This window comes from Anopheles arabiensis, chromosome 2 (assembly GCF_016920715.1).
Source record: "Anopheles arabiensis isolate DONGOLA chromosome 2, AaraD3, whole genome shotgun sequence".
In the NCBI taxonomy this organism is placed as follows: Eukaryota; Metazoa; Arthropoda; class Insecta; order Diptera; family Culicidae; genus Anopheles; species Anopheles arabiensis.
The window spans coordinates 34,636,022-34,656,026 of NC_053517.1; the positions used below are offsets into that span (position 1 = coordinate 34,636,022).

The following is a 20,005-nucleotide window of genomic DNA, read 5'->3' on the forward strand; positions in this document are numbered from 1 at the left end:
CGTTTGTGTGAGTGTGTATCATACGAGCTACGACTGATTGAAAAAAAAATATGATTGAACAGAGGAGCAAAATTAATTAGAATGCCAGTGGATTGACTAATATAATGATCACTTAATAAAATATTTATAATGCTGCACCGTTGCTGCAGTGGAGTTGAAATATAAAAAATGTGTCCTGTTTTTTCCATATTTTTTACACTATCATGACGAATCCCAAAACACCGGAACAGGACGTTACTGTGGACATCCGCGCTGGTGTCTTTAACTTGAGACATTCTGTAATCGTCAATATCTTTCACAAAGTCAAAACAAAGTTTAAAAGTTGTATATGTTTGTTCGTGTTTTTTTTTTACAATCGGATCAACTTCAAAGCATAGCGTACACCTTCGGCAAATTCACTCACAATTAGATGAGGCATCTTGAACACAAACAGATGATGGAAACGGATGGCATTTTAGGAAGAGTTACCGAAAATTGTATTAAAAGTGAATTTGGCTTCAACAAACCTAACTGGATGGCTTCTCGAGAAAGTATCGTATTGGATTACTAATATTTTGGACAATAATACAGAACGAGCAGTTGAATATCTAAGCTTGAGAACATGCATTTTAGCAGCGGTTATGATTTTTTTCACTGTGCAAAATAGTCATCCAGCATTTACCACCCATCAAGAAAGAAGGGAAAGACATTGTTCAACACCAAGACATTATTGTTATTAACGGTCAATTTGAAATCATTCGACACAAACGAAGCTTGGATCGGAACTACAACTCCGCTAATTGTACATCACTGCATGGCATCTGCTACCGTTCTTTCGACAACATTTATTTGCGTTTCTATCCATACGATAAGGTATGTAAAACACTAAATTAGTTAGTTTTGGGTCCAATGATGATCTAAAGAATAATATTGTAGCGATAATAGAAAGAGTCGTAGATGTTACATCGTTAGTTGCTTGAACCGATGTACCTACTTGTGTTTGTCACACTGTGCAAACCATCCGATTTGACACTGCGGCGGATTATTCGTGTGTGTTGGTGGTTGACGTTCCGAGCAGAGTGACCAGAAATACCGATTTATCTGTATTCCTACCGATTTTTGATATGCCTACCGATTCACAGATGAGCCCCCTAAAACTACCGATTTTTCATTTATCCTACCGAAAATTACAGATTTTTTCGTAATACTAACCAAAAAGTCATATAACCATTTCCCAAATCACTTAAAGTATAAAACTCTATATGGAAATCACTAGCAACCAGAACCAGAAGTTCAACAGAGACAAGTAAGGCCCGTGTCTGTGCTCCATCGCATGCGATTTAATCGCACGTGCTGTCAAACGCTTTTTCGTATCATATTGCGATTATTTGAATGATTTTAATAATATAACGATTATGAAAAATTAAGTTGAGATTGTTCCTACAAAAAACCACACATTTAGTTTGACAAATAAAATCGGATGCGGCGTCCGACAAAATCAATATTTTTGATTCTGCTTGATCCACAGATTAGCTTCTATCTCCAACAACCCCCGCTCAACACTTCAAAGCCTACCGAAAACTACCGAAAAATCTTAAACTCCTACCGAAAACTACCGATAAAATTTTGATGCGCCTACCGAAAACCGCAAAAATAATCTGGCCACTCTGGTTCCGAGCGGGTGTGAGTACGGCATTCGGATGCTGGAAGCTGCGGAATAGCAACGCCGGCCCAATACCGCTGAGTTTTGTGTTTTATTGTCTAACAGCTCCGTTTAACCTTGAACAGCCAGATAATGGCGGATAGTTTCTTCAAAGCGGTGATTCGTGATCCCAAGTGGGACGTGCGTTCGGAAGCCAAACGCTTGGGCTTTCTGTTTCAATTGTACATCGATTCGAAAAAACCGACGGAAGTGTTTATCAAGTACAAAACCGCCAAGTAAGTGGACCCAGTGACGGCACCCGGCAACAGCCGGCTGATGGTGCGTCGCACAACCAATCAGCCAACCTAACCTCGCAACCGTATTTCCAGGGAGGCGGCGAAGGCACGGGCCAGCTTAGCACAAAATGAGAATGTGTTACGCGTCGAATCGATGGACGAGTGGAATATAAAACCAAAAAAGCAGGAAAGCAAGGTTTGTAATACGGGGTTTGATAAACATTCCACAAACATGCTTATCTTTGTTTTCTGTTATCGCAGCAACCGGAACATAATGCGTCTGCCGCACCGTCGGTCGTGGGAAGCACTGTCCAAACTAGATCCCCGGCCAAGCATAATTCTGCTGCATCGAACCACATGCCACCGCCGATGCCGATGCAGATGCCAATGCAGATGCAGATGCCGATGGGCCCGCCGGGAATGTTTAGCGTTTGTGCCGCGTGCCGGAACAGTGGCGCCTCGTTCCAGTGCTTTGTTTGTGGCATATTCTACTGCGGCGACCAATGCCAAAGAGCCGATTGGCCGGCCCATATCATGCAATGTGTACCGTAAGTGGACCTATCGGCCCTTTTCCCGGTTAAACCCTTATCGTCGTTTAAACAGACATCTGTGTGTTGTACTGATAAAAGACATTTCCATTTTGCAGACGCTTGGTGCGAGCAACGAATCCGTTTGTGGCGGCCAATGTACCACAAAGGAGCATGCCCTTACCCTTCAACGGAATGTTCCCCGGGGCGGGCAATAACATCTGGTACGAAAATAAAGAAAATGCACAACATTACGCGCCGCCGCACTCGAATGGTCCAGTGGCAGGCAGCTCCAAACAACAGGCTGGTACATCGAAACAACAGCCTGGTACATCGAAACAACAGGCCCAGCAGCCGAAACCCGTCCCGACTGCGACCCCGAAGGAATCGCCACCCTGTAGCGTACCCACCAACGTGCTCAAAAGTATGGCCATGAAACGTCACCAGGACCAGGCCGACCCATCGAACAGTGTGGTGAGTGGTGAATCGAGCGCCCCTGCTAAAGCGAACGAAGCCAAACCGGCCAAGAAGGCTCCAAGCTAGCGAAGCGGGTGCAGCAAAAGACGGCACCGAAGCGTACCATCCAATACGCCACATTCCCGCTCGAGGGTGAGAATGTAAAGATTTCCTACGTCAGTGCCGGCGGCGAGCTGTACGTGTACCGTACCGGCCCGGAAGCGAATGGTCAGCCGAACCGATACATCGAGCTGGTTAAACGTTCCATTGAATGTGCGCGAGGCGTTAAGGAGATGGTGCAGGCGGCACCAAAGGTAGAGGACGTTGTGTTTGCACCGTTCGATGGAGATTACTATCGGGCCGCTGTTAAGTCGGTGGACGGGTCGAAGGTGAGCGTGTTTTCCCCGACTTTGGCAACTCGCTCACGGTCGAGTGGAAGCAGCTGAAAGACATTCCGGATAAGGACATACAGTACGGCACGTGCTACACGCACGCGGTAAAGATTGAAGGCGTACCGACACCGTACACGCCGATGGTATACCAGTTTCTGTGCACGCTGCAAGAGCTGGATGATTTCGAGCTTACCAAGGTGGAGGATGGAGCGGGCGGCAAAACGATCGATATGCGCCACGTCCGGGAACTGTACCAGCTAAGCGAGAAGGTACGAGAGGTGGGCAATAAGGAAAAAATGGACGAAAAAAGCAAAAGCAGCAGTGAAGCAGGAGGCTGTACCGAAGATGCCAATTCCCGATCCGGCCTCCTACCTTCCAGTTACGGCTGATGATGTAAGTGTTCTATTTTCATTATCTGCTTCGTAGTGTAAACATTGTTGAACAATTCACTTATTTTGTTGTCACCCAATGTCACAACAGATCATTGAACACGACATGCAAATGGGGCCGGATGTGGAGCTGATGATAGTGGAAGCCTCGGAGCTGGACGGTTTGAACCAGCTGACGGTGATACTGAAATCGGACAGCCTGGAGTTCGCCAACATGCTGAACGAATGCGAACAGCGCGGAGCGGCCGACCCGAACCCGTACCAGCCGGAGGAGGAAAATCTAGTCTTCCTGCTACAGTTCGAAGGCATCTGGTGTCGTGCACTGTTGGCCAGCAGCCAGGACGAGGAGAAGCAGTACTATCTGCTCGATCTCGGCATTATACGTACGCTGAGCGAGCAGCCCGAATGTCGCCGCTATCCTGCCGGACTGACGCGCAAAATGTTTGCCTGCGAATGTATCGTTGATAGTAAGTGGTGTGGCGGTGCTGTAGAACTTATTGAATTTCTCACAAACATGCTCTTTTTTTTGGTTTTTAGATCCCGAAATGTTGAGAGTGACGAATGCAACGGAAGACAATAATGTTGCACTGCGCGGTATGATGCTAAAGGCCACCGTATACCAGCACACCGAGGAAGAAAATGAAACAACACACATTAAGATTCTTTCGATTAGAGGATAATTCAATATGCGGCACCTTCTTCTTTACGTTCGGTTTACGCGAAACCCCTTTTCATCACTTAAATAAGCTTTTCTTGTATCGTTGCGATAGGAGTACGTTACGCTGGTTAACTCGCCTTTATTTTATCCCCTACCATGACTTTGTGCTCTTTGCAATGTTGTAATTGTAGTACGTAAGTGTGAAGCATCACACAATTGTAAAACAAGTTGATTTTATTCCAATCGCTTACGCTAAAGATGCCATTTAAGCAAGCCTTCGGCGAGCACGTTAAAAAATACAGTTAAAGCTGTAAGGAATACATATTCAGCACTGGATAGCAGTAGTACTGACGCAAGCAAAAATGCTTCCAAAACGTGACGACGCGCACCGTTGCCTCCGAGCTGCCGAGCTGCTATTCTATTGACACAGCCGGTTTGCCTTTTCGGGGCGGTTTTCTAAACCATCTTAGGTTAAAAACGCTTCAAATACAACCATTTATCAATAAACAAACCATTCGTTAATGAACTTCGGGCGGTAGTGTGTGCGTTCGCTTTCCCTGCCCGTTGATCAAATTGTCGTCGTCGCGTGTGTTTCGAAATCGTTCTTATCGTACGTGGACAAAAAGCGAAGTTCTCGTTGCGTTGCGGACAGAGATGGCACCGTACGTGGTGCTTTCGGTGCTAGTGCTAAGTGTAACGCCACTGTTTCTGCCACCCACCGATGCGATCGTGCGCGGTGAACGTGTCCGCCAGCGGGGCATGTTTCCGTTTGCCGTTTCGTTACAGCTGGCCGATGCAAACTGGACACACTTCTGTGGCGGTACGCATCTGGGCGAGGGCTGGATACTAACTGCGGCGCACTGCATCATACCGCTGTAAGTATCGATTTAACTCTTTTTTCTTTCTTTATGAAAGTGTGATTATCGTGATTGTCGTAATCGTTTTATAACAACAATGAGTGTTATTGTTCTGTTCCGTCCTATAACGTGTCTGCAACGTGGTAGCGTCTTATATCCTAAAGCGTACAATTAAAGCCTAAATGTGTTATCTTAATGTGTAAAATTCCCTGGCTAATGTTTTGCCCGCCATGCTCAGTTTCCCTGATAATTGGGATTTTAAAGGAAATTGTTTTGTTTTTTCATTTATAAAATCATCTACATACCGAAACCTGTCTGTCTGTTAAGCTGTTTAATCGCTTTATCGTTTCACCTTTTACAGGAGAAAGGGCAATCTAACGCAAATGGTGGCGGTAATTGGAGGCGCCAGTCTGGACGATAGCACTGTCGAACGTTTACCCATCGTTGAGACGCACCTGCTGGATAGTTACAATCCGTAAGTGAACACACCACACTGCTGTATGAGAGTAACGAACCGAATCAATTAAAGAGAGGCTTTGTCTGTTTCACTGTTCGTTCATCCGCTGGCAGCGTAACGATGGTAGGCGATATCGCATTGCTTCGGGCAGCGTTACCAACGACACCGAGCAGCAAGCCGGAAGGCGATACACAGTCGACGTTACGCTTACCGAACGACACCTACCGTACGGCCGCTAACGGTGAGCTGTGTTACATCTTCGGCTATGGGTCCGGCTCGTACGATGGGCCGATCAGCCGAACGCTCCACTACGGTACGGTGCTGGCCCTCGAGCTGGACCGATGCATTGGAATGATGGGAGCGGTCGTAGCGCCACCAACCGACTCTGGAATGTTTTGTGCCATCGGGCGGTCCGATGCTTGCAAGGTGAGTCGTTATTGCCATTTCCCAGTTGAGACTCACTAGTTACTAAACTAGCGTTTTTTTCCTTCTCTCTAAATTAACAAGGGTGATTCCGGCGGAGGCTACGTGTGCCAGCGCCCACCGTCCACGCAGTTTGTGCTGCGCGGCGTCATCTCGTACGGGGTCGGCTGTGGGGCACCGGGAACGCCCGGCGTCTACACCGACGTTGCCTACTATCTGAGCCATTTTCCGATCGGTCCGACCGTGTGACCGGTTCGGCTTAAAGTAAAGTCCTTATCCTTTCTAATCTCGCTTAAACAAAACCCCCCAGTGTGTGTGTGTGCCGTCGTGTTAATTTCTTACTCTCCCCCTCGCATCAATTGTTCGCGATCGGTTTTTCGCCCTTCTCGTCCATCTCCTCGTCGGCCGCGTGCGTTGCGTGCCGTTCCTGCTGGGCGTGATCCTTCAGCGCGGCGTCGCGCGTTTCCGGATGCAGCAGGGTGAGTGCACCGGCCAGCAGCACCGAGCAGCCGCAGATCGTGGTCGGTATCCACCAGGCGAGCCGGCCGAGCAGATCCGTAATGTACGGGGCCGCAATCGAGCCGACGTGCGCCATCGTCGAGCAGATGCCGAGCGCCGTGTTGCGTATCTCGGTCGGGAACAGCTCCGCCGTGTGCAGCGTCACGATCGCGTACACCGCGGTAATGCCGACGCGGCCCAGCATCGCGAGCGTTACCAGCAGGGTCGTGTTGTCGGGCGGGATGGTTAGCACCACCAGCAGACAGACGCCGGCGTACAGGAAGAAGCAGAACGAGGAGCTGCGCCGACCGAAGTACGCCAGCACGATCATCGAGTATGTACGCCACGATGTCTACCGAGCCGGTGGTCGCAACGTACACGTTTCGATTAGCCGCAAAGTTATCGGCATTGAGTGCTGTGGAGCAAAGACGGGAACGGAAGCGAAATTTTAGAGGGTTAAATCATAAAACAACTGAAGCAAAACACGGCTGTACCTGTAACGTAATAGCACAGCGACGTAATGCACCACGTAAAGTGGCAAATAAGAGCCCGCCGGCAGAGTACGGGCGTCCCGTACAGCTTCGTAAACTCGCTGAACGATTGCTTTAGCCGCGTGCTGAATGGTACCGGGGCCGGATCGGTTTCCGCTTCCGCCGCTGCTTGATGCTTTTCCGCCACCGTCGCACTGTCGATCAGCTCCTGGGGTGCGCTGTGCCCGAACACCATCCGGTACGCTTTCCGTTCGCGGCCCTTGCTAAGCAACCAGCGGGGAGATTCAACCAGGAAGCTGTGTGACAAACAGGGAAACAGATTAGATGGGTTTTTTTGTTGCTTGAGAACGCGCAAACACACTCACTAAAGATGGATCACGAGCAGAAAGGACGGTACGGTCAGGGCGAGGGAAAGATCGCGCCACGGCTGGATGAGATAGGCGGCCAGCGCCAGACAGAGCATACCGAGCGGGTAGGAAAAGTTGAACGCAATGCTCATCCAGGACCGGTGCCGTTTGCCAATGTTTTCCGTCACTGGGAGGGGGGAGCATACAAAAGAGACACACAAATTAGTCATCTGCCACACAATTTTTCCCAAGGGACGAACAAAAACACTTACGCAAAGCAAAGGCGGGATAGAACACCCCGGAAGCGGATGCACCGAGCCCGATGCGCCCGAGCAGCAGCAGTGCGTAGAACGGCGAAAAGGTGGTCAGCAGCCCGGCAACGATGTACAGTGTGGCCGCAATTGAAAAGCTCGTCTTGCGCCCGTATTTGTCCGAGATGACGCCGAAGCTGGACGCACCGACAAACTTGCCGATCGACAGGGCGACCTGCACGGTCGAGCGGAGTGCGGTTCGCTCGCACAGCAGATCCCATTCCGGTACGATCGATACGCCGTCCGGTTGGTCGTAGTACATGTGCCAGCTGCCGGTGCCGGTGCCCGCGGTCGCGAGACAGTTTACCTCGGCCGGCGGCGGATGGGACTGGGTGTAGCTGAGCGCATCGTTGTAGTTCAGCTCGCTCAGCTGACCATAGTTCCAGGTGTAGATCGTGCAGGTGCCATTTTTCGTGCTGCCCTGGTGCGATGAGAGAGAGAGAGAGAGACACGGCGTTAGAAAGCATTCTGGTGGCGCGTGGCGAGCATTGCGGAGGCTTACGTTGGTGAGGTGATGTTGCGTATTTCCTCGTGGCTCCAGCCGGCCTGCAGCAGCTCCGGCACCATGCAGTAGTAGTTTTTCGGCAGCTGGCCCAGAAACACGTACGACGAGACGTGAAACCCGTTCAGGATGTTGGGCGTCAGGCAGAGGATGAACAGGACCCTGGTATTGGGATATGTTTGGTTACAAAAAAGAAGGCTTGCTAATTCATTGACCACGATACAGAGGGGTTCTCATAGTTGTGGGACAGTTTCTTGACTTTTACTTTTGGGAAGTGAACTTCATATGTTGATAATTGGACTCTTTGGCATCCTTTTTTGGACAATCTCCTTGAAAATTCCTATTGGATTTGTTCAACAAGGATGCTATAGGGTCAAATTCCCATTAGATTAGGTTCATTTCACATAAGAAAGAGTCAATAAAGTGTCCCACAGCTATTGGAACTCCTGAAAAACCCTGTAAGATAGCGCTCGGTAGTGAGACGACAGAACATTTAATCAGATTATGTCAGAGCGGCGCACCGGTCGGCGACAGATTAGAGCGAGCAAGATAGATAAGATTAGGAGCAGTGGCAATCGGTGGTGGAACAGTCCACTTGAATCTTGGCACTTTATCAGTAGGACATCTGCTCTTTAAGTCTATTAAATCGTTCCAAAACCGTAAAAAACCCTCACACATCATCCAATCGTCGATAACGGGAGTCAACTTGCCGACTTGCCGACCGATAGCCTGGACTCATTTCAACCCCCATTTCAATGCAAACCTCTCCCGGAGGAGTTCCAGTTGTGCTTGACTTTAATTCCGAGTGGCGGTGGTGGCGGTGGCGGCGGCGGCACGGCTTTGACGAAATGCAAATCATTTCGCACAGCACACGCGCGAATCGTGCGTTTCCGTTGCAGTTTTGCGCCTACAAAATCGCGCGATCGCATGCTTCTCGTGTACGCGTCGTGGTGTGTGGACAAAGTCACCAACCTTGGCGCGCAGAAAAAAAAAAAACAATAACAACATCAACCGATCCGCATGGAGCGCCCCGTATATAGCAAACGTGCCCTTGGATGATGTTTGGCGTTGACAGGGCGTTAATGACGATACGGATACTATCGGGTACGGGCCGGTATTATGTTGTGCCGTGACATTCAAAACACCCTGCCATCCCTTGTGGCTCGATGCGCACTGTCACGCGGAAGGGGTAACACGCGGCCCATATATTCGTGTTTGATTAGACGCGATGGGAAATGATGGGTAATGGTATGATGTGTGTATCGTGCAGCTTCATTGCACCTGTAATTGCACGATAAGACCTCCATCATCATCATCTCGGTAGCAAGCGGTCTGTCCTGTACCGGCAATCAGCACAAATCCTGCTGATAACAAGGGCCTATAATAATAAAAAAGGAGGAACTTCCTAACCTTCCTTCCTCGATGCGATTGTCACTTTTAGATAGCAATATGAATGGCCAACCCCGCCCCCCAAACTCTCTACACCCAGTGCATTGTTGTGTGGTGATGAAAGGCGTCCAGATTCGATTGAACAAGATGAACCTGTTCTGTCCCGAAACCTGGGGGTGAAGAAGTGATTGCGCACTCTGCTGGGCACGATAAGCGAGGAGGGTTGTTTTCCTTTCTGCGCCCTACTTCACCGGCGTATACTGCCCGCCATGGCGCCCCCGGACATCATCGCGATAGGCCGCCAATGGCCGCCACGAAAGGCAAAGGTCAGTTGTTAAACCTGCGCTCGCCAACTGTTTATGAATTCTAACGTTGGCTTCCCATTTGGACAACTGGGCACACAGTTCCTTCCTCCATCCGGATGATAATTACCTCCTCGCACACACACACACACCACCCGCCCCGGGACCGTCTTTTAAGAAATAATTTATTCTATTAGCGCACGTTTTGTGTCCTCACAAAACCCCATTACGCGAGCACTCGCTCGCGCGCTTTAATCCCGCGCTGCGTTTGAAGGGTCGTTTTACGAAAATCTTCATTTTACGGCTCCAGCAAGGGGATTGGCACCGGTGTTGACCTCCACGTCTGATAGGAGAGGAATTTTTGGTTTGGTTTTCGTTTTCGGCAGGGAGCGCTTTTTGTGTGTTTTGCGATGCCGTTCTTCCCCGTGCCTTATCGCTCTCACTCACTGGCTGGACCTGGACCCAGTGCGCCGTTAGGAGTTTTAGTGTGTGACGGGAGCTTTTATTTTCGGAATGCCACTGCCAATGTCAATTCAATCGGAGTAAATGGCCCTGTTTTGTTGGAATCTTTGTCCAAGTGGAGTATAAGTGTCCAATTTCTCAGTAATAAGTAATGGAACTTTCAAATCAATTCCCACTTTCATTGCTGTAGCTACCAACTCGCGAGATTGTTGCCCAGGGCTACTTCCAATTAGTGAGAACTTAATCCGCCTCTACACTGTCCCACTCTCGACCACCGGACGACCGGGTGGGCGATCGGTCGTCTCGAAAAAAAAACATTCCAGCATGAAAGTGCGCGCACGGGCTGGCCTGTACTGTCCTATCAGCAGTGCTGTTGCTCGACGTGTCCACTTCATCCCTTATAGCAACTGAACTCTTTTGAACCCGCAAACCACACACACACACACTCACATGGTCGGGGTGAAAGTATAGAAGAAAAGGGAGAGAGCGAACGAGAGAAAAAAAAGAAGGTAAAAGTAGAACCACTTTTGCTTCCCCTCCCCGGCCTACTACGGGGGTACGCACGCACAACCTTCATCGCTTGCGTTCTCGCCACCTCGCGGTGTCTGCGTATGTGTAAACGTACGCACAGAGAATGCACGTGCTGCACTGTCCAAGAACGTGTTTCTGATGCGTTTGGGTCGAGACGGCGCAACAAAACCACCTTGAAGGCAAGCATGCATTCCTCCTACACGCGCCCGACCCTGCCCGCACCATCATTCTCAGGTGACCTTCGGGCGATTTTCTAAATTCTTCCTCCATTTCCCTGAGCGGAACCATTTTTCTAACGCGCTTTGGTTGCGTACGGCAACAGCGTGTCGCCTTTGCGCGTGTGTGTGTGTGTGTGTTATCTTTGTGGGAGGGGTTCGGGTTTATTTTTATCCTTCCGCGACGCGGTCAACGTCAACGGTAGCCGCTGTTTTGCAACCGAAACACGCTCCTCGACCTATATATTTTTCTTGGCTTGGCGAATAGAAGCGCGCGGTGAAAATTAGAATGGGAAACGTGTCACGGATTTTCCACCCAGTCCACTCCACTTACCATAGCCACAGCCCACGGTCGCCCTTTTTCTCCAGCCCGTCGAGAATGGTTTGCTTCAGATCGCCTGCCGACTGGACGGTCAGCTTAGCGGTGCCGTTCTTTTAGCTGGGCGGGAGACTCATCGAGCTGCTGTTGCTGTTCCTGCTGCTGCTGCTGCCGCTCATCTCCTTTCCGTTGCTCTCCATCGCCCACCGTGTGATCTTCCTGCTCCTGGCCCATCCTTGGCGTTCTTGGATAAACGGATAAACGGACTCACTTTGCAACACAGCCAACAAGCGCACCGTACATTAGAACTTTCCACCCCTTTTCACTTCACGCGCGTGCGGCACACGTGCTTTTGGTGTTTTAAGTATTTGCTAACACTACGCTATCATTTCCCACCGAAAAAATCAACTGAGATGATGGTTCACTACTATTTGATTCGCACGTGTGAGTTGCGTTCGCGCCAAAATTTTCCTCGCCGTTGGCAGCCAAAACCGATGGCAACGAGCGGGCTTAGCAACCGCGCGCGCAGTGTGGATGGCGTTATCTCTAGCAATGCGCGCAGCTGCCACTTGCGTCTCCGATGGCGTACGCGTACCGAGTGAGAGTGAAAACGCAACTGCCACAAATTCAAACACGGGCGCGCGTGCTCGGGCGTACATCGAGAGAGCGAGCGGGAAACGCCCGAGAGAGAGAGCGGCCGATTTGAAAACTGCTCGAAATCGGTGAAGCGAAGGATTGCGCGCGTGGGGATCTTACAGTAAATTGGATTAGATGGTGCCGCATTTGGGACCTTTTCGTCCGCTTTCAATGCACTTTCCGATCGGCCCTTATATCAGCCAGCTCTACACACCGGGTGCGGTGGCAATACGGCTACAGTTACGAATTGTTGCCACGAATTGTACGCCACATCCGGTCAGCGACCAATTGGCTGTCGACCGCGCTCTTTGTGCATCAATCAAAGGCCACGGGGCTTAAGAACCGAGCGACGAAATTGATGACAAACCCCATACTTTCCGGGGGTGGCACTACTTGTGCCATTAACATTGTGGCTTCTTTTCTTTCTTTGACGAGCGAACAACAAATACATTGTATCAAGAAGGACACAGAGCAGAGGGGCAGGAAACAGCTAAACGAATCTTGCGGGTTCGATCGTCTTCGTTCCCCAGGAACATGACACGGTGGGGGGTTTTTATTCACAAAAAAAGGTTAACAAAACAAGCGAAAAGTAGTTCTCCACGTTTCAGGCCATTCGTTTGGGCAGCTGGGAAAGTGCTGGCGGTTGCAATCCTTATCCTCCTTACCGCTGTCATCATCGTCGTCTTCGTCGTCCTCGTACATGATGCGCTTCAAATTAACTGTACGTGTGCGGGAAGCTGCTTTCGCCGCGTCGTCCGCGGCCGTCTTTTTCCCCGACGATGATGGTTTGTCGTCTTCATCGTCGTCCTCGTACATAATGCGCTTCAGATTTACGGTGCGCTCCCGGGGTGGTGCGTTCCGCGGGATTTCCTGCCTATTACTATCGTTCGCTTCCGTGGAATGCTGGCTTGTCGTCGTTTGTACTGCATCTGATGGCACATTACTAGTAGTAGTAGTAGTGATTGTAGGCGACGATGACGATGGAATGTCCTCCTCCTGCCCTACCATCGATGCTTCGAGCCGATCGAGCTCGGCAAAATCAAGCATATCATCGTCGTCATCGTTGAACATATCGTCCATGCAGGGTGATGTGTTGTTCTGGTGCGCTTGTTCGGTGGAACTTTTCTGTGGGACACCATTCGCGTCCACGTCCGTTGGGAACAGATCCTCATCGTCGTCGTCGATCATGTCCTGCAGTGAAGCGTTAAAAGCGTTCTCTTCTTCTTCGTCGACCACTTTCGTCACCTTCTTTTCGGCCAACACCGGCTTCGGTTGAGGAGCTGGCGGTGTTTCCTTCGCGCGCAGCCGTCGCCATCGCTCCCAGGTCAGCACAACCTTTACCTGATTGAACGTAATCTCCGGTGGACAACGTTCCTTAATAGAGGTGAGCGTAATCGATTGGCCGAGATCGGTGGGCAGATGCATCGCAATCGCTGCGTACACATCCTCCCGCACACCCAGCCGACTCACATCACGCTCCTCGACGGACAGCCCCGCCCGTACCGCGTCCAGTATGTGCTCGATGATGGTCGCCTCCTTGAGGCTTCTTATAGCAGCAATCTCGGCAATCGATTTGCCCTCCGTTTTCCACAAACTATAGCTCGTGGCTTTCGTTGCGGACAGTCCCTCAATCGTGGGTTGGTTGGGCTGGTGCTGCGTCGTTGAGCTGCTGGCACCGGGCAGCAGATTGCGCTGCTGCTGTATGCACACCAGAAACTCGCGCCCAAACTTTTGCAGCTTCGCGTCGGAAAACCCGTCCAGCTGGATGTCCTTCATCTCCTGCAGGTTGAGCGGCTGCCGAGTGGCCATCGCGTGCAGGGCCGCGTTCGACGCGATCATGTACGGCATACACTCGTAGGTCGTCGCCAGCTCGGCCCGCTTCTTCAGCAACGACTTGACAAGTTCTTGGCGCAGATCTTGCTGTGTTGCGGGCGGCCGGGCTGCCGGCAGCTGCGTCGACTCGTACAGTGAGGCGGGCTTAATGACGGTCAGCGAACGGAACATGGTGGTGGTCGGTTTGAGCAGCAGCTTGCGATCTTTGCCACCGTCCGCAAGCCAGCGGCGCCCGGCAGGTGCAAGCTGGTAGTGCACTCCCTGTGCAAATTTGTTGAACTGGTTCGTGATCTTCGTCTTGCTCAGGTAGCCTTCCCGCTCGAGCAGCGTGCAGAGCCCCTTCCACCAGTCCTCGTCCCGATGCTTGCCCTTCCCGTGCAGCGCGTTCGTGTGGAACCGTTCGGGCAGCTTTTTGTTCTTCGAACCGCGCAGCAACATGATGGGCATTGCCATGCTGACCGCGCCATAAAACGCCCCGATCGCCTTCAGGAACAGTTCCGCGTCGGGCGCAAAGTTGTAGCAGCCGTCCGCATCGATCCCCTCGTACCGCTCGCAATCCTTCGCCAAACCGCCGCGCGTACAGTTGTCGCAGCAGCGGAGCCTCGGTGCGGTCGCTTGCCCCTGCTCCGCTTTGTGCGCCTCGGCCGGCATGACGCCCTCGAAGTAGTTCAGTATGAACCGCCGCCGACAGTCGCGCAGCTCCACGTACTCGGCCATCCGGCGGCCGAGCTCTTCCTGCGTTGCCTTCACCGAGCTGGGGATTTCCGATCGCAGAAATTCGTGCGTTTTGAAATCGCTCGCGCTCCAGTATATGATGCAGCGGGCCGGCTGGCCGTCTCGGCCCGCCCGGCCCGCCTCCTGGTAGTAGCTTTCCAGGTCCTTCGACGCGCCGTAGTGTATGACGAGCCGCACGTCCGGCTTATCGATGCCCATGCCGAACGCGATCGTTGCCACGATCACGCGCACCCGATCGGTCACGAAGCTTTCCAGCACCTCCTTCCGCCGGTTGAGCGACATGCCGCCGTGGTACGGCGCACAGTCGATACGCTTGGCCTGCAGCAGCCCCACAATCTCGTCCGTTTGCTTGCGCGTCAGACAGTAGACGATGGTGCTTCCGTCCCGATTTTCCGCCACCAGTGGCTGTATGTCGTGCATCGGGCCGAGCGACGATTTCGGCCGCACGATAAACTCCAGGTTCGGCCGATCGAACCCGGTGCAGAGCACCTGGGGCCGTACCAGCCCGAGCGAGGCAACGATGTCGTCCCGCACCTTTTGCGTGGCCGTCGCAGTAACCGCCAGTATGGGCACCTTGGGGCAGAGCTTCCGTATCACGCCCAGATTGCGGTAGGCGGGCCGGAAATCGTGACCCCATTTGCTTAAGCAGTGCGCTTCATCGATCGCGAACAGGACGAGCTGATCCTGCACCGCTCGGAGCAGCGACTCGCCAGCGTCGGTTGCAATGTACTCGGGCGTAAGGTATACGACGCGCAGCAGGCCTGCTTTGATGTCCGCCAGGCGCGATTCTTTCTGGGCCGAGCCGAGCAGACAGGCGGGTATGTTGCACAGGTTCAGCGCCATCACTTGATCCTGCATCAAGCTGATCAGGGGCGATACGACGAAGGTCAGCCGGTCGAGAAAGACGGAAGGGAACTGGTAGGTAAGCGATTTGCCGTAACCGGTCGTCATGATCGCACAGTTGTCCCGCCGCTGCACGATGATGGAGTGGATGATGCGCCACTGCATCGGCCGGAACGATGTGTGGCCGAAGCTGGCAGACAGGGTTTTTAGATGCTCCGGGCCTGGTTCATCGCTGTCGTTGGGTTCGTCCTTGACGAAGGACATAATTTCAGTCTGTAGTCTACAATGAAAAAACACGATTTCGAGTGAGTTGTGCGGAGAACGAATATGTGCGTTGTTTTTGTTATTTTTTGTATTGCCCAGAATGCCGCGCAACAGAACTGTCAAACGGATGGAGCTAGTTTGACGTTAGCGGCAGTGTTGCCAGGAGAGAAACTGATAAGTAGTGGATGGACGACGCAAGGGCTGGTTGTGTGAAGGAAATGAACAAAATTAGCAACTTATTTGTGCTTTTTTAAGTTAATACATATATTTGCGTGTTTTAAGCTCAAACACTGGATTTAAAGCAATACCGTAGGTAAGGGAACATCACAACATACGTGAAAATTATCAAATAACCTGTTCGGACGCCTGTTATGCTGAGTTCTTTCTTTTCCAACAGTCATGCAAAGCAACTGTCTTTTTTTTAAATATGAAAATCTGTCCCCAATAAAACTTTATTGCTTCAATCGTAATCGAATTCTTAAAATGTTTTTAAAAACCCTCCCCTTTTTTGTTCTAATAAAACAGTAACGTCTTCCGTTACTGCAAACGTTATCACTTATCACAAATGGATTCGCGCTGTGTGCTTTCGCATCGTTCGAATGCAATGCGGTTGTGCTTTCCCCTCCTATGGGGCAGTCGTATTATCATTCGAAATCCCCGTCCGGCGAATTGGTGCAGTTTTTGTTTTGTTGAATGCATTCTTCCATGCCCTCTTCCATGCTGATTACGTTAAGGCTCTAGTTTGCGCGCACCACACAAGAGGCGGTTAATTTCTCTTTCGCTATCGTTATCACTTTTCTCCCTGGTTTCCAAAAACACCTTTCGCAACGCCATGTCAAGTGCATCATCATTTCGTATCAGCAGTTCCCTATGGCGTTGCCGTCGTGCCCTCGGTCGTTGAAAAACGGGGCGGAATTTGGCGCTCGCTGATGTTGCTGCTGCTGCTGCTAGCGGCTTTGCTGCGCTTATCAGGATCCGCTGCCAGGTAATCGGCCATGGTAACGTAGTGCGGACCGCCGTAAAAGTCAAGTACCGCGATTTGCGTGATGTTCAGCTTGCAGAGGAAAAGTTATGCCCATCGGCTGGAGAAACCCGGCGCGTGAAAGGAGAAGCAAAGCAAGTGTTTAGACAAGGTGGAGGTTGTCACACACACACAACTGATAAGGAGTGGGCGTTAGTGTCTTTTCGCGGAATGCGATTAGAATTCCCTCCCAATTGAAAGAGAACTGCCCACTTCAAAACTTACTTTGGATCCACTTCTGCGCTGCCGGATGGCGGCTAAACATGGCCCTGGAGCCGAACGCGTACTCGGCGGTACCGTTCTCGATTTTGTCCGCTCGGCCTGAGACCATGATGCGGGCGCAGGTCGGTTCCATTGGATCGATACCGTTGCGCGTGCAGTACGAGGTCCTGGTCGAGCGTCAGCATAACCGTCAGCCGGTTGTCCCGGTCCAGATCCTGGGCGGTGTAGTCGAGCATGGTCAGGTAGAAGTACAGCGTGCCGGTGGACTTTTCGCTCCGCGCACTGTCCGCCACCGAGATGATGTTCACCATCGGGAAGCCCTTGATTGCGTCCACCGTCGAGAGCGAGCCCATCGAAACCCATTCTGTGTGAGGGAATGGAGAGCTGTAGAGAAAACACAATGCAGCGATAATGGTTACGATTCGGGCTTACCGGCCTTATGCACCAGGTAGCGTGCCATCTTGGCGTACTCGGTGTGCGGTGGCGGCGCATCGCTATCGTCTTCGAACATTTCTATCAGTGACCCGCCGGAAAGGTTATTCCAGCAGGCGAGCGTTGTCAGCAGTATTGCCGAGACCATGATGTACAGCACGATCCATCGCTTGGTGCCGACCGGTGCGACCGGGGCCACCGTTTCGCCGAACTGTTTGTACGTGACCGACGGAATCGTCATGATGGCACGGTATGCTGCTCCCTGTTGTTTGAGTATTACCTTTGAAAGACACGAAAAAGCTGCATTTTTATTTCATTCACAATCAATCATTGCAACATGCCCCATCGCTCTCCAACCCCACACCCCGCGATGATTCATTGTTGGATCTTGCGACGGAAATGATCGCGCATTTCTTTGTTTCCGAAGCACCACCACCACCGGACTTATGACGCAGATATCGTCGGGTGTGATAAAGCGTTGCACATTTGCACAACACCATTGCCTTCCGCGCGCGCACACACACACAAGGCAGGCCCGATCTCGCGATCACGAAGGTCAGAACTTGTTTGCCTTTCTTTTGTAGGCGGAAGGCGGGATAGGAAGGGCGAGTGAAATGCGCTTTACAACAGGAACGGAACCTTCACTTGAACGATTAGCACAAATTAGAGCCTTACACTTACTTCTTTACGGCCTCTGGAATAAGTTGTAATGTCCGCCTGGTCCGAGAATGGGCGATTAAATGCGAAAGGTGCGATTCGTTCCAGTTGTTTTTGATTTGGCTTGTGCCGTGTTTTTGTTGTTGCTGCTGTTATTTGTTGTGAAATGAGAACATCGCAACGAGAAGTAGCGGGTTGTGTCAGGTCAGTGTGATTTGACAGTTGTGCACAGACGCGGGCGCGGGCGCGCTTCTGTCAGTGCGAGAGAAAGAAAGTTTGCTGTCCAGCGAACTTTGTTGTTCAGCAGGAGATTAACAGGGTCGTTTAAAGCATTTGCGTTCGTAAATTTAGGAAAATTTACACACTGATGAGTAATACACTGATGGAAAACACTCAAAAGAAAAAGAAGCAACGTTTCTGTACGACTAAACCCAAGTGCCACAAATCCACTAAACGACCGCTAAACGGGTTCTAAACGGCATAAGCTCGTAACTAAAAGGAATCTAAAATATTTCGTTTACCAAACGGCAAATGACTGATGCATTCTAAAAATAGCAAAAAGCTGGTGGCGCCATCTGTTCGTGAGATAGCTACACATTGGAATTTTCCTCGCTTTAAGAGCTTTCCCCTTCCCTCTGTACTGTTGTATGGTTTCGCATTGAAGTTATGCGTCTCTAAAAATAGAACGGCGATTTTTTAAACATTAAACTCCAATGTGAATCATCAGAACGGAACCAAGTGATATTAGAGTAATGATCGTTGGTGTTGATACCCACGTATCTGACCACCAGTGGGGATCTAACGGTAGGCGGTCTAGGCGGTCGCCTAGGGCCCTGGCGATTTAGGGGCCGTAGATCGCTAGTCTGTAGTATGCAGTATGTATTAATAGTGGACAGAGTACTAGCGACAAGGGCCCCAGAACGATGGACGTTGGGGCCCGAGGCTGGTACTTGGGAGAGGGCTTCGGGGACTTCGTGCCGTTTTGATTCAGGAAAAGAAGCATCATTTGGAAGAGTAAGAGATCAGCTTTCACAGACGGTGGCTTGCTTTAGAGAAGCTAGAATTAGGCACGGAGCAGAAGAGGCTAGTGCCTATGTTTGAACAAAGCATTAAAGCAATAGCAGGAGCATAGTAGCTACACCAGTGAGATAGCATTGGTCATCTTCCGAGAAAAACATCGCCATCAAGCCGTTTGGCTTAAGAGCAACAAGTCTGCTGGGTGCCACAAACTGGTGGCCAACTTCTTCGATACAGAGTTTTCCCAAGGATTTTAGTTGTTTCCCAAAAATTCTGGATGTTCTGGGTTCTATTTTCCCATAGTTTTCTGGTTCTTTCCATGGTTTATTCGACGTTACCCAGAATTTAAATTCTATTGATTGGTCCGGTATTGTGGTATTGAATATTGGAATATAGTAAATGGTTCCAGCTACAAACATTTATTCAATTCCTTACTCTTCTTGAACTATTGTATTGAATTCTAATCTATCTCTAAAAAGCTATCTTTCTAACTATAACACCGTAAAATAATTTATTAAAGAAAATTTGTAAAACCGGCACTCCCTGGTCGATTAATTGTTAGATTTTAAAATGACCGGTGGTACAAATAAAACAGCACAACACCATTCCAATGAAGCTACCGGATCTCCGGGAACTCGCGGGTGATCGAAAAACCGAAAAGCAATATAAATAAATCGCCCAATGATCGTAGGAAGAAATCGATATAAAATGCTCATAAATACAGGTTACGTGATGCGATACAGCCACCACCACGGTACGACCATCAAACGAACCTCGCCATCCGTTAAGACGGTAATGAAAAGCCCGGAAGTGTGCAGCAATGGCGAGCGCACGGCGAACGATTGTTTCAATTTGCTACCAATTCCACCGGCTTCCACATGTTTGATCAGGGCCAGTTCGCT

General features: G+C 50.6%; 4 protein-coding genes and 1 pseudogene across 4 annotated transcripts; 2 read left to right on the forward strand and 3 right to left on the reverse strand.

The window, feature by feature from the left end:
* Positions 1-1,631: 1,631 nt before the first annotated feature.
* On the forward strand, positions 1,632-3,889 carry LOC120900167 (annotated as a pseudogene).
* Positions 3,890-4,357: 468 nt separating this feature from the next.
* Positions 4,358-6,347, forward strand: LOC120900159 (serine protease 56-like). The gene is made up of 4 exons (XM_040306804.1): positions 4,358-5,214; positions 5,558-5,671; positions 5,767-6,079; positions 6,161-6,347. The coding sequence occupies exons 1-4, from the start codon at positions 4,994-4,996 to the stop codon at positions 6,323-6,325; spliced, it is 813 nt and encodes a 270-aa protein (XP_040162738.1). The 5' UTR covers positions 4,358-4,993; the 3' UTR covers positions 6,326-6,347.
* LOC120900147 (organic cation transporter protein) lies at positions 5,278-12,065 on the reverse strand. Its single transcript, XM_040306777.1, is given in 7 exon segments — positions 5,278-6,909; positions 6,911-6,989; positions 7,069-7,361; positions 7,431-7,599; positions 7,685-8,145; positions 8,226-8,387; positions 11,459-12,065. Coding segments are annotated over 6 exon segments (1,545 nt in total). The 5' UTR covers positions 8,291-8,387; positions 11,459-12,065; the 3' UTR covers positions 5,278-6,431.
* Positions 12,066-12,586: 521 nt separating this feature from the next.
* On the reverse strand, positions 12,587-15,932 carry LOC120900138 (Werner syndrome ATP-dependent helicase homolog). Its single transcript, XM_040306764.1, has one exon. The coding sequence runs from the start codon at positions 15,752-15,754 to the stop codon at positions 12,650-12,652; it is 3,105 nt and encodes a 1,034-aa protein (XP_040162698.1). The 5' UTR covers positions 15,755-15,932; the 3' UTR covers positions 12,587-12,649.
* Positions 15,933-16,169: 237 nt separating this feature from the next.
* On the reverse strand, positions 16,170-18,278 carry LOC120900156 (protein CREG1). Its single transcript, XM_040306790.1, is given in 6 exon segments — positions 16,170-16,822; positions 16,825-16,836; positions 17,001-17,154; positions 17,156-17,361; positions 17,430-17,709; positions 18,111-18,278. Coding segments are annotated over 5 exon segments (813 nt in total). The 5' UTR covers positions 17,671-17,709; positions 18,111-18,278; the 3' UTR covers positions 16,170-16,622.
* Positions 18,279-20,005: the final 1,727 nt, after the last annotated feature.